General features: G+C 58.4%; 1 protein-coding gene across 1 annotated transcript in view; it reads left to right on the top strand.

Annotated features, from left to right (window-relative positions):
* LOC141727967 (protein deacetylase HDAC6-like) overlaps positions 1 to 12,709 on the top strand; it is a gene marked incomplete at both ends in the record, with an annotated part of 29,353 nt that extends 16,644 nt beyond the window's left edge. Inside the window, 6 exon segments of the mRNA XM_074534256.1 lie at positions 1,266 to 1,355; positions 3,886 to 3,989; positions 4,261 to 4,328; positions 5,169 to 5,397; positions 11,180 to 11,308; positions 12,541 to 12,709. Coding sequence (XP_074390357.1) covers positions 1,266 to 1,355; positions 3,886 to 3,989; positions 4,261 to 4,328; positions 5,169 to 5,397; positions 11,180 to 11,308; positions 12,541 to 12,709 — 789 coding nt within the window.
* Positions 12,710 to 13,330: the final 621 nt, after the last annotated feature.

The following is a 13,330-nucleotide window of genomic DNA, read 5'->3' as shown; positions in this document are numbered from 1 at the left end:
CTGTAGGGTCTCTGTAGGTTCCTATAGGGCACCCTGGGGGTCTCCATAGGGTATCTATAGGGTCTCTATAGGGTCCCTGATCCCCACAGGGTGCCCTGGGAGGTGTCTGTAGGGTATATATAGGGTACCTCTTGTATCTCTATAGGCTCTCTGATCCCCACAGAGTGCCTTGGGGGTGCCTTTAGGGTATCTATAGGGTCTCTATAGTGTCCCTGACCCCACAGGGTGCCCTGGGGGTGTCTGTAGGGTCTCTATAGGGTATCCATAGTGTCTCTATAGGCTCTCTGACCCCTATAGGGTGCCCTGGGTGTGTCTTTTGGGTCTCTATAATGTCCCTGACCCCCACAGGGTGTGTCTGTAGGGTCTCTATAGGCTCTCTGACCCCATAGGGTGCCCTGGGGGTATCTATAGGGTCTCTATAGGCTCTCTGACCCCACAGGGTGCCCTGGGGGTGTCTGTAGGGTCTCTATAGGGTATCCATAGTATCTCGATAGACTCTCTGACTCCTATAGGGTGCCCTGGGGGTGTCTGTAGGGTATCCATAGGATCTCTATAGGCTCTCTGATCCCACAGGGTGCCCTGGGGGTTTCTGTAGGGTATCCATAGTGTCTCTATAGGCTCTCTGACCCCACAGGGTGCCCTGGAGGTGTCTGTAGGGTCCCTATAGGGTCTCTATAGTGTCCCTGACCCCACAGGGTGCCCTGGGGGTCTCTATAGGGTATCCATAGTATCTCTATAGACTCTCTGACCCCTATAGGGTGCCCTGGGCGTCTCTATAGGCTATCCATAGTGTCTCTATAGTGTCCCTGGGGGTGTCTATAGGGTATCCATAGTGTCTCTATAGTGTCCCTGAGGGTGTCTGTAGGGTATCCATAGGGTCTCTATAGTGTCCCTGACCCCACAGGGTGCCCTGGGGGGTCTCTATAGGGTATCCATAGGGTCTCTATAGTGTCCCTGACCCCACAGGGTGCCCTGGGGGTGTCTATAGGGTATCCATAGTGTCTCTATAGGCTCTCTGACCCCACAGGGTGCCCTGGGGGTGTCTGTAGGGTATCCATAGGGTCTCTATAGTGTCCCTGACCCCACAGGGTGCCCTGGGGGTGTCTGTAGGGTCTCTATAGGGTATCCATAGTGTCTCTATAGTGTCCCTGGGGGTGTCTGTAGGGTATCCATAGGGTCTCTATAGTGTCCCTGACCCCACAGGGTGCCCTGGGGGGTCTCTATAGGGTATCCATAGGGTCTCTATAGTGTCCCTGACCCCACAGGGTGCCCTGGGGGTGTCCCCAGCCGGGTTCTCCCTGCTCACCCACCTGCTCTCGGCCCTGGCCCGGGGGCGGCTGCTGCTGCTGCTGCAGGTACGGGGGGACAGGGGGGTACGGGGGGAGTATGGGGAATGTGGAGGGGGGTATGGGGGTGTATAGGGGGTGTGGGGGAAATAGGGGGTGTACAGGGGATATAGGGGTGTGGGGGATATTGGGGTGTGCGGGATATAGGGGATGTAAAGGGGATATAGGGGGGTGTAGGGGATATAGGGGATGTATAGGGGGTATAGGGATATGGGGGATATAGGGGGTGTATAGGGGATATAGGGGTATGGGGGATATAGGGGTATGGGGGATATAGGGGTATGGGGGATATAGGGGATGTATAGGGGGTATAGGGGTGTGGGGGATATAGGGCATGTATAGGGGGTATAGGGGGTGTATAGGGCATGTAAAGGGGTATGGGGGATATAGGGGGTGTATAGGGGATATAGGGGTATGGGGGATATAGGGGGTGTATAGGGGATATAGGGGTATGGGGGAAATAGGGGATGTACAGGGGATATAGGGGTATGGGGGATATTGGGGTGTGTGGGATATGGGGGATGTAAAGGGGATATAGGAGCGTATAGGGGATATATAGGGGGTATAGGGGTGTAGGGGATATAGGGGGTGTATAGAGCATGTAAAGGGGTATGGGGGATATCAGGGTGTGGGGGGATATAGGGATGTGGGGGATATAGGGATGTGGGGGATATAGGGGACAGAGAAGATGTATAAGAAAATAGAGGCTATAGGGGATGTGGGGTAAGGGGGCTGTAGGGCTCTAGGGGCTGCGGGACTGGGGGGCTGTAGGGGTGGGGGCTGTAGGAGTATGGAGGAGCTATAGTGGCTATAGGGCTATAGGGTATGGGGGTATAGGGGATGTAGGGTAAGGGGGCTGTAGGGCTGTAGGGGCTATGGGAGCTATGGGACCGGGGGGCTATAGGGGTGGGGTCTCTAGGAGTATGGACGCTATAGGGCTATAGGGTATGGGGGCTATAGAGGATGTGGGGTAAGGGGGCTGTGGGGCTCTAGGGGCTATGGGAGCTATGGGACCGGGGGGCTATAGGGGTGGGGGCTATAGGGCTATAGGGTATGGGGGCTATAGGGGATGTGGGGTAAGGGGGCTGTGGGACTCTAGGGGCTATAGGAGCTATGGGACCGGGGGGCTGTAGGGGCGGAGGCTGGAGAGGTTTGGGGGCTACATGGGTATGGGGGCTCTAGGGGCCTGGGGCTATAAGGGCTGTAGGGGTTATAGGTGTGGGGGCTGTAGGAGATAGAGGGGCTGTAGGGGCTGTGGGGTATTTGGGGGCTGTTCAGGGGGCTGCTTGGGCAGTTCTAAAGGCAGTTTTGGGGCTGTTTAGGGGCTTTTTGGGGTCTGTTTCTTAGGGGAACTGTTTTGGAAGGCTGTTTCTGGGGGGCTGTTTGTTTTGGAGGGCTGTTTTGGGGGGCTGCCGATTTTGGGGGTCTGTTTTGGGGCTGGTTTGTGTTGTGGCTGTTTGTTTTGGGACTGGTTTTGGGTTGGTTTTGGGGGCTATTTGTTTGGGGGGGGCTGTTTTTGGGGGGCTGATTCTGGAGGCTGGTTTTGGGGGCTGTTTGGGGGCTCTTTTGGGGGGGCTGTTTGTTTTGGGGCTGTTTTGGGGTGCTGTTTCTGGGGGACTGTTTTGGGGGCTCTGTTTACGGGGGGCTGTTTTTGGGGGGCTGGTTTTGGGCTGTTTGTTTTGGGAAGCTGCTTCTGGCAGCTGTTTTGGGGGGCTGTTTTGGGGGCCTGTTTGTTTTGGGGGGCTGTTTTGTGGGGGCGGTTTGGTTTTGGGAGTCTGTTTTTGGGGGGGCTGTTAGTTTAAGGGGGCTGGTTTTGGGGGGGTGTTTTTTTGGGGGGACTGTTTGGGGGCTGTTTGTTTCGTGGGACTGTTTTGAGGGGCTGTTTATTTTGGGGGGCTGTTTGTTTTGGAGCTCTTTTTGGGGTGCTGTTAGTTTGGGGGGCTGTTAGTTTTTGGGGGGCTGTTTTTTCAGGGGCTGTTAGTTTATGGGGGCTGGTTTTGAGGGGGTTGTTTTGGGGGGCTGTTAGTTTTGGGGTGCTGTTTTTGGGAGGCTCTTTTGGGGGTCTGTTTATTTTTAGGGGCTGTTTGTTTTGGGGGGCTGTTTGTTTTTGGGGGGCTGTTTTTGGGGGAGTATTTGTTTTTGGGGGGCTGTTTTTTCAGGGGGCTGTTAGTTTAGGGGGGCTGGTTTTGAGGGGGTTGTTTTGGGGGGCTGTTAGTTTTGGGGTGCTGTTTTTGGGGGGCTCTTTTGGGGGTCTGTTTATTTTTAGGGGCTGTTTGTTTTGGGGGGCTGTTTTTTGGGGGGGGCTGTTTTTGGGGGAGTATTTGTTTTTGGGGGAGTATTTGTTTTTGGGGGGCTGTTTTTTCAGGGGGCTGTTAGTTTAGGGGGGCTGGTTTTGAGGGGGTTGTTTTGGGTGGCTGTTAGTTTTGGGGTGCTGGTTTTGGAGGGCTGTTTCTTTTAGGGGTGCTGTTAGTTTGGGGGGGCCCCGTGCCCGCCCCGTGCCGGGGGCTCTGTGGGCTCCCCCTGACCCCGCTCTCCGCAGGGGGGGCCGGATTTGGGGGCGTCCCCGGGGGGGGTGGGGGCCGTGCTGCGGACCCTGCTGGGGGACCCCGGGGACCCCCTCGGGCCCATCGCCCCCACCCCCAGGTGAGGGGGCTCAGGGGGGAGGTTTGGGGGGGGCTGGGGGGGTTCTGGGGGGGTTTGGGGGGTCTGGGGATTATTTGGGGAGGTTGGAGGCCTTGGGGAGCTGTTTGGGGTGCTGGGGGTGTGGGGGGGCTGGGGAGGTTTTGGGGAGCTCCAGGGGGGGCTTCGGGCTTTGGGGGCGGGTCCAGGGGGTGCTGGGGGCAGTTTGGGGGTGCTGGGGGCAGTTTGGGGGTGCCCCCAGCGCCCCAAAAGCTCCATGTCCCCCCCACCCCAGCGGCCTTGCCAGCATTGCCCGCACGCTGAGCGTCCAGCAGCGCTACTGGGGCTGCCTGCAGAGCTTCGGTGAGGGGCACCCCGAAATCCCAAAGGGGCACCCTGAAATCCCACAGGGACACCCTGAAATCCCACAGGAGCAGCCCGACATTGAGGGGGCACCCCAAAATCCCGGGGAACGCTGGAATCTGAGGGGGAACCCTCAGAAATCTCACAAGGACACCCTGAAATCCCGGGGGGGACCTCGAAATCCCACAGGAACCCCTGAAACGCCAGGGGGACCCTGAAATACTACAGGGACCCCGAAATCCCACAGGGACACCCCGAAATCCCGGGGGCACCTTGGAATCCCAGGGGGCACCTCAAAATCCCAAAAGGACCCCGAAATCTAGGGGGACTTCAAAATCCCACAGGGGCACCCCAAAATCCCACAGGGACACCCCAAAATCCCGGAGACACCCCAAAATCTGAGCGGGACACCTCGAAATCCTGAAGGGGCGCCCTAAAATCCCGGGCAGGGAGGGCGCTTTGAGCCCCCCAAAACTGAGCTCAGGCTTTCGGGGGTGCCCTAGGCCCCGTTGCTAAGGAGTCACCTTGGTTGCTAGGCCGCCATATTGGCCCGCTGCCATCTTGGTTTCCCTCAGGCACCCCCTCCAGACACCCCAAAAACCACAAAACCACCCCCAAAAACCCCAACACTCCCCAGCCACCCCCAAAACCGCCCCCAAAACCTCCCAAACCCCCTCAGACACCCCAAAACCACCCCAGACACCCCAAAATCCCCTCAGGGTCCCCCAGACTCCCTTGGGACCCCCTCAGGGACCCCCAGAACCTTCTCGGGGAACCCCAAAGTTGGGGGGGGGGGGGTACATTTGGGGTGCCCCCCCTGAGGAGCCCCCACACATACAGAGAGCGAGGAGGAGGAGGAAGAAGAAGAGGAAGAGGAGGAGGAGGAGGTGGAAGCGGGGGAGGAGGAAGAGCACGAGGATGAGGATGAAGCTGAGCAGGAGGAGGAGGAGGATGAAGAGCAGGAGGGGGAGGGGAACCCCCCAGAGCTGCCCCCGGAGCCCCCGAGCAGAGCCCGGGTGGGGCTGGTGTACGACCCCCGCATGGAGGAGCACAGGAACACCTGGGACAGGTGAGGGGGGACACGGGGACAGGTGAGGGGGGACACAGGGACAGGTGAGGGGGGACACAGGGACAGGTGAGGGACACACCTGGGACAGGTGAGGGGGGACACGGGGACAGGTGAGGGACACACCTGGGACAGGTGAGGGGGGACACACCTGGGACAGGTGAGGGGGACACGGGGACAGGTGAGGGACACACCTGGGACAGGTGAGGGGGGACACGGGGACAGGTGAGGGACACGGGGACAGGTGAGGGGGGACACGGGGACAGGTGAAGGACACGGGGACAGGTGAGGGACACACCTGGGACAGGTGAGGGACACGGGGACAGGTGAGGGACACGGGGACAGGTGAGGGGGGACACACCTGGGACAGGTGAGGGGGGACACAGGGACAGGTGAGGGGGGACACGGGGACAGGTGAGGGGAGACACGGGGACAGGTGAGGGACACAGGGACAGGTGAGGGGGGACACGGGGACAGGTGAGGGACACAGGGACACGGGGACAGGTGAGGGGGGACACGGGGACACAGGGACAGGTGAGGGACACAGGGACAGGTGAGGGGGGACACACCTGGGACAGGTGAGGGGGGACATGGGGACACACCTGGGACAGGTGAGGGACACAGGGACACACCTGCATGGAGGAGCACAGGAACACCTGGGACAGGTGAGGGACACAGGGACAGGTGAGGGACACAGGGACAGGTGAGGGGGGACACACCTGGGACAGGTGAGGGGGGACATGGGGACACACCTGGGACAGGTGACGGACACAGGGACACACCTGCATGGAGGAGCACAGGAACACCTGGGACAGGTGAGGGGGACACGGGGACACAGGGACAGGTGGGGGACACACCTGGGACAGGTGAGGGGGGACACACCTGGGACAGGTGAAGGACACAGGGACAGATGAGAGACACAGGGACACACCTGCATGGAGGAGCACAGGAGCACCTGGGACAGGTGAGGGACACAGGGACAGGTGAGGGGGGACACACCTGGGACAGGTGAGGGAGGGACAGAGTGGCACAGGAACACTTGGGACAGGTGAGGGGGGACATGGGGACACACCTGGGACAGGTGAGAGACACCTGAGACAGGGGAGGGAGGGACAGAGGGACACCTCTGACAGGTGAAGGGGGGACACAGGGACACACCTGGGACAGGTGAGGGACACCTTAGGTGAGAGAGGGGCTGGGGACACCTGTGACACCTGTCCTGGGGGTGTTTCTGAGGTGATTTCAGCTGTTTTTGGGGTGTTATCAGGAGTTTTTAGGGTGGCTTTGGGATATTTTTTGCGTGGTTTAGTGTTATTTTGGGATGATTTCAGGTGATTTTGTGTGTTTTTATCGCAGCCACCACCCCGAGCCCCCGCAGCGCCTGCCCCAGGGTTATTTTGGGGTGATTTTGGCGTTATTTTTAGGGTTATTTTGGGGATATTTTGAGGGTTATTTTGGGGTGATTTCAGGTTATTTTGTGTGTTTTTATCGCAGCCACCACCCCGAGTCCCTGCAGCGCCTGCCCTGGGGATGTTTTTGGGGTATTTTGGAGTATTTTGGGGATATTTTTAGGGTGATTTTGGGATGATTTGGGGTTCATTTTGGGGTGATTTTGTGTGTTTTATTGCAGCCACCACCCCGAGCCCCTGCAGCGCCTGCCCTGCGTGCTGCAGCGCCTGTCCCGGGGGTGTTTTTAGGGTGATTTTAGGGTAATTTTGGGGTGCTATCAGCTGTTTTTGTACGTTTATATTTCAGCCACCACCCCGAGTCCCCGCAGCGCCTGCCCCGCGTGCTGCAGCGCCTGCCCTGGGGATGTTTTTGGGGTATTTTAGGGATATTTTTAGGGTGATTTTGGGATGATTTGGGATTCATTTTGGGGTGATTTTGTGTGTTTTATCGCAGCCACCACCCCGAGTCCCCGCAGCGCCTGCCCCAGGGTTATTTTGGGCTGCTTTTAGGATTATTTTGGGGTGATTTCAAGTTATTTTGTGTGTTTTTATCGCAGCCACCACCCCGAGTCCCTGCAGCGCCTGCCCCGCGTGCTGCAGCGCCTGCCCTGGGGATGTTTTTGGGGTGTTTTGGGGATATTTTTAGGGTGATTTTGGGATGATTTGGGGTTCATTTTGGGGTTATTTTGTGTGTTTTTATCGCAGCCACCACCCCGAGCCCCTGCAGCGCCTGCCCCGGGGGTGTTTTGGGGATGTTTTTGGGGTTATTTTGGGGTGATTTCAGGTTATTTTGTGTGTTTTTATTTCAGCCACCACCCCGAGCCCCTGCAGCGCCTGCCCCGGGGGTGTTTTGGGGATGTTTTTGGGGTTATTTTGGGGTGATTTCAGGTTATTTTGTGTGTTTTTATCGCAGCCACCACCCCGAGCCCCCACAGCGCCTGCCCCAGGGTTATTTTGGGGTGATTTTGGCGTTATTTTTAGGGATATTTTGGGGGTTATTTTGGTGTGATTTCAGGTTATTTTGTGTGTTTTTATCGCAGCCATCACCCCGAGTCCCCGCAGCGCCTGCCCCGGGGATGTTTTTGGGGTATTTTGGGGATATTTTTAGGGCGATTTTGGGATGATTTGGGGTTCATTTTGGGGTGATTTTGTGTGTTTTTATCGCAGCCACCACCCGAGTCCCTGCAGAGCCTGCCCCGCGTGCTGCAGCGCCTGCCCCGGGGTTATTTTTAGGGTGATTTTAGGGTAATTTTGGGGTGATATCAGCTGGTTTTGTACGTTTATATTGCAGCCACCACCCCGAGTCCCCGCAGCGCCTGCCCCGGGGTTATTTTGGGCTGCTTTTAGGATTATTTTGGGGTGATTTTAGGTTATTTTGTGTGTTTTTATCGCAGCCACCACCCCGAGTCCCCACAGCACCTGCCCCACGTGCTGCAGCGCCTGCCCTGGGGATGTTTTTGGGGTATTTTAGGGATATTTTTAGGGTGATTTTGGGATGATTTGGGATTCATTTTGGGGTGATTTTGTGTGTTTTATTGCAGCCACCACCCCGAGTCCCCGCAGCGCCTGCCCTGGGGATGTTTTTGGGGTGCTTTTAGGATTATTTTGGGGTCATTTCAGGTTATTTTGTGTGTTTTTATCGCAGCCATCACCCCGAGTCCTCACAGCGCCTGCCCCGCGTGCTGCAGCGCCTGCCCTGGGGTTATTTTTAGGGTGATTTTAGGGTAATTTTGGGGTGATATCAGCTGTTTTTGTACGTTTATATTTCAGCCACCACCCCGAGTCCCCGCAGCGCCTGCCCCGCGTGCTGCAGCGCCTGCCCCAGGGGTGTTTTGGGGATGTTTTTGGGGTTATTTTGGGGTGATTTCAGGTGATTTTGTGTGTTCTATTGCAGCCACCACCCCAAGTCCCCACAGCACCTGCCCTGGGGTTATTTTGGGGTATTTTGGGGATATTTTTAGGGTGATTTTGGGATGATTTGGGGTTCATTTTGGGGTGATTTTGTGTGTTTTATTGCAGCCACCACCCCGAGCCCCTGCAGCGCCTGCCCTGCGTGCTGCAGCGCCTGTCCCGGGGGTGTTTTTAGGGTGATTTTAGGGTAATTTTGGGGTGCTATCAGCTGTTTTTGTACGTTTATATTTCAGCCACCACCCCGAGTCCCCGCAGCGCCTGCCCCGCGTGCTGCAGCGCCTGCCCTGGGGATGTTTTTGGGGTATTTTAGGGATATTTTTAGGGTGATTTTGGGATGATTTGGGATTCATTTTGGGGTGATTTTGTGTGTTTTATCGCAGCCACCACCCCGAGTCCCCGCAGCGCCTGCCCCAGGGTTATTTTGGGCTGCTTTTAGGATTATTTTGGGGTGATTTCAAGTTATTTTGTGTGTTTTTATCGCAGCCACCACCCCGAGTCCCTGCAGCGCCTGCCCCGCGTGCTGCAGCGCCTGCCCTGGGGATGTTTTTGGGGTGTTTTGGGGATATTTTTAGGGTGATTTTGGGATGATTTGGGGTTCATTTTGGGGGTTATTTTGTGTGTTTTTATCGCAGCCACCACCCCGAGCCCCTGCAGCGCCTGCCCCGGGGGTGTTTTGGGGATGTTTTTGGGGTTATTTTGGGGTGATTTCAGGTTATTTTGTGTGTTTTTATTTCAGCCACCACCCCGAGCCCCTGCAGCGCCTGCCCCGGGGGTGTTTTGGGGATGTTTTTGGGGTTATTTTGGGGTGATTTCAGGTTATTTTGTGTGTTTTTATCGCAGCCACCACCCCGAGCCCCCACAGCGCCTGCCCCAGGGTTATTTTGGGGTGATTTTGGCGTTATTTTTAGGGATATTTTGGGGGTTATTTTGGTGTGATTTCAGGTTATTTTGTGTGTTTTTATCGCAGCCATCACCCCGAGTCCCCGCAGCGCCTGCCCCGGGGATGTTTTTGGGGTATTTTGGGGATATTTTTAGGGCGATTTTGGGATGATTTGGGGTTCATTTTGGGGTGATTTTGTGTGTTTTTATCGCAGCCACCACCCCGAGTCCCTGCAGAGCCTGCCCCGCGTGCTGCAGCGCCTGCCCCGGGGTTATTTTTAGGGTGATTTTAGGGTAATTTTGGGGTGATATCAGCTGGTTTTGTACGTTTATATTGCAGCCACCACCCCGAGTCCCCGCAGCGCCTGCCCCGGGGTTATTTTGGGCTGCTTTTAGGATTATTTTGGGGTGATTTTAGGTTATTTTGTGTGTTTTTATCGCAGCCACCACCCCGAGTCCCCACAGCACCTGCCCCGCGTGCTGCAGCGCCTGCCCTGGGGATGTTTTTGGGGTATTTTGGGGATATTTTTAGGATGGTTTTGGGATGATTTGGGATTCATTTTGGGGTGATTTTGTGTGTTTTATTGCAGCCACCACCCCGAGTCCCCGCAGCGCCTGCCCTGGGGATGTTTTTGGGGTGCTTTTAGGATTATTTTGGGGTCATTTCAGGTTATTTTGTGTGTTTTTATCGCAGCCATCACCCCGAGTCCTCACAGCGCCTGCCCCGCGTGCTGCAGCGCCTGCCCTGGGGTTATTTTTAGGGTGATTTTAGGGTAATTTTGGGGTGATATCAGCTGTTTTTGTACGTTTATATTTCAGCCACCACCCCGAGTCCCCGCAGCGCCTGCCCCGCGTGCTGCAGCGCCTGCCCCAGGGGTGTTTTGGGGATGTTTTTGGGGTTATTTTGGGGTGATTTCAGGTGATTTTGTGTGTTCTATTGCAGCCACCACCCCAAGTCCCCACAGCACCTGCCCTGGGGTTATTTTGGGGTATTTTGGGGATATTTTTAGGGTGATTTTGGGATGATTTGGGGTTCATTTTGGGGTGATTTTGTGTGTTTTATTGCAGCCACCACCCCGAGTCCCCGCAGCGCCTGCCCCGGGGGTGTTTTGGGCATGTTTTTGGGGTTATTTTGGGGTGATTTCAGGTGATTTTGTGTGTTTTTATCGCAGCCACCACCCCGAGCCCCTGCAGCGCCTGCCCCGCGTGCTGCAGCGCCTGCCCCGGGGGTGTTTTGGGGATGTTTTTGGGGTTATTTTGGGATGATTTCAGGTTATTTTGTGTGTTTTATTGCAGCCACCACCCCGAGTCCCCGCAGCGCCTGCCCCGGGGATGTTTTTGGGGTATTTTGGGGATATTTTTAGGGTGATTTTGGGATGATTTGGGGTTCATTTTGGGGTGATTTTGTGCGTTTTATTTCAGCCACCACCCCGAGTCCCTGCAGCGCCTGCCCCGCGTGCTGCAGCGCCTGCCCTGGGGATGGTTTTGGGGATGTTTTTGGGGTTATTTTGGGGTGATTTCAGGTGATTTTGTGTGTTTTATTGCAGCCACCACCCCGAGTCCCCGCAGCGCCTGCCCCGCGTGCTGCAGCGCCTGCAGGAGCTGGGGCTGGCCCAGCGCTGCCTGCCGGTGCCCGCCCGGCCCGCGAGTCACCGCCAGCTGCGGGCGTGCCACACGTGAGGGACACGGGGACACGGGGGCACAGCTTGGCACGGGCCTGGGGGGTCAGGGGGTCACCTTGGGGGGGTCATGGGGGGTCCTGGGTGTTTTGGGAGTTTGGGGTGTTCCGGCTGTTTTAGGGGTGACCTCTGTGTTTTGGGGGTGTCCCGTGTGTTTGGGCTGTCCCTGTATTTCGGGGTGTCCCTGGCTGTGTTGGGGTGTCCCTGTTTCAGGGTGTCCCTGTTTGGGGGGTCCCTGTGTTTGGGGTGCCCTGTGTTGGGGTGTCCCTGGCTGTGTTTGGGGAGCCCCTGTTTCAGGGTGCCCCTGGCTGTTTTGGGGTGTCCCTGTGTTGGGGTGTCCCTGTGTTTGGGGGTGTCCCTGTTTCAGGGTGTCCCTGTGTTGGGGTGTCCCTGTGTTTGGGGTGTCCCTGGCTGTGTTTGGGGTGCCCTGTGTCGGGGTGTCCCTGTTTCAGGGTGTCCCTGGCTGTGTTTGGGGTGTCCCTGTTTCAGGGTGTCCCTGTTTCAGGGTGCCCCTGTGTTTGGGGTGTCCCTGGCTGTGTTTGGGGTGCCCCTGGCTGTTTTGGGGTGTCCCTGTGTTTGGGGTGCCCTTGGCTGTGTTTGGGGTGCCCCTGGCTGTTTTGGGGTGACCCTGTTTCAGGGTGCCCTGTGTTGGGGTGTCCCTGTTTCAGGGTGTCCCTGTTTCAGGGTGCCCCTGGCTGTTTTGGGGTGCCCTGTGTTGGGGTGTCCCTGGCTGTGTTTGGGGTGCCTTGTGTTGGGGTGTCCCTGTTTCAGGGTGTCCCTGTGTTTCAGGGTGCCCCTGGCTGTTTTGGGGTGTCCCTGTGTTGGGGTGTCCCTGTGTTTGGGGTGCCCTCTGTCGGGGTGACCCTGTTTCAGGGTGTCCCTGTGTTTGGGGTGCCCTGTGTTGGGGTGTCCCTGGCTGTGTTTGGGGAGCCCCTGTTTCAGGGTGCCCCGGGCTGTGTTTGGGGTGCCCTGTTTTGGGGTGCCCCTGGCTGTTTTGGGGTGTCCCTGTGTTTGGGGTGCCCTCTGTCGGGGTGTCCCTGTTTCAGGGTGCCCCTGGCTGTTTTGGGGTGTCCCTGTTTCAGGGTGCCCCTGGCCGTTTTGGGGTGCCCTGTGTTTGGGGTGCCCCTGGCTGTTTTGGGGTGTCCCTGTTTCAGGGTGCCCCTGGCTGTTTCAGGGTGCCCCGGGCCGTTTTGGGGTGACCCCGCGTGTCCCCCCGTGTGTCCCCGCAGGCGCTCCCACGTGCGGGCGCTGTCCCGTGTCCCCGCGCTGTCCCCGCGGGAGCTGCGGGCGCTGTCCCAGCGCTACCCCAGCGTGTTCCTGTGCCCGCGCTCCTTCCGCTGTGCCCGCCTGGCCGCGGGGGGCGCATGCGCGGCCGTGGGCGCCGTCATGGGGGGGCAGGTGAGGAAACGGGGGGGGGGGGGGGGGATGGGGGGCAGGGGGGGGCAGGGGGGGCACGGGGGGGGACAGGGGGGCACTGGGGGGACAGGGGGGCACTGGGGGGCAAGGGGGCCGTGCAGGGGGGGCAGGTGAGGAAACGGGGGGCATGGGGGGCATGGGGGAGGCACGGGGGGCAGGGGGGGGATGGGGGGACAGGGGGGGGCATGGGGGGGATGGGGGGACAGGGGGTAAAGGGGGCCAAGGGGGCCGTGCTGGGGGGGCAGGTGAGGAAACGGGGGGCGGGGGGGGGATGGGGGGCATGGGGGGCACTGGGGGGCAAGGGGGCCGTGCAGGGGGGGCAGGTGAGGAAACGCAGGAGACATGGGGGGGGCAGAGGGGGCAGGTGGGCATGGGGGGGCACAGGAGGGCACAGGGGGCCGTGCAGGGGGGGCAGGTGGGTGGGGGGGCACAGGGGGCCTTGTTGGGGGGGCAGGTGGGTGGGGGGGAGCACAGGGGGGGCAGGTGGGCATGAGGCGGCACAGGGAGGAAAAGGGGTCCATGCTGGGGGGACAGGTGTAAAAAGGGGGGTGACAGGAGGAGGCAGGTGGGCATGGCGGGGGTAAAGTGGGAACAGGGGCCGTA

This window comes from Zonotrichia albicollis, unplaced genomic scaffold (assembly GCF_047830755.1).
Source record: "Zonotrichia albicollis isolate bZonAlb1 unplaced genomic scaffold, bZonAlb1.hap1 Scaffold_435, whole genome shotgun sequence".
NCBI lineage: Eukaryota > Metazoa > Chordata > Aves > Passeriformes > Passerellidae > Zonotrichia > Zonotrichia albicollis.
Note: the sequence above shows the minus strand (reverse complement) of the source record. Positions and strands in the feature narration are given on the sequence as shown.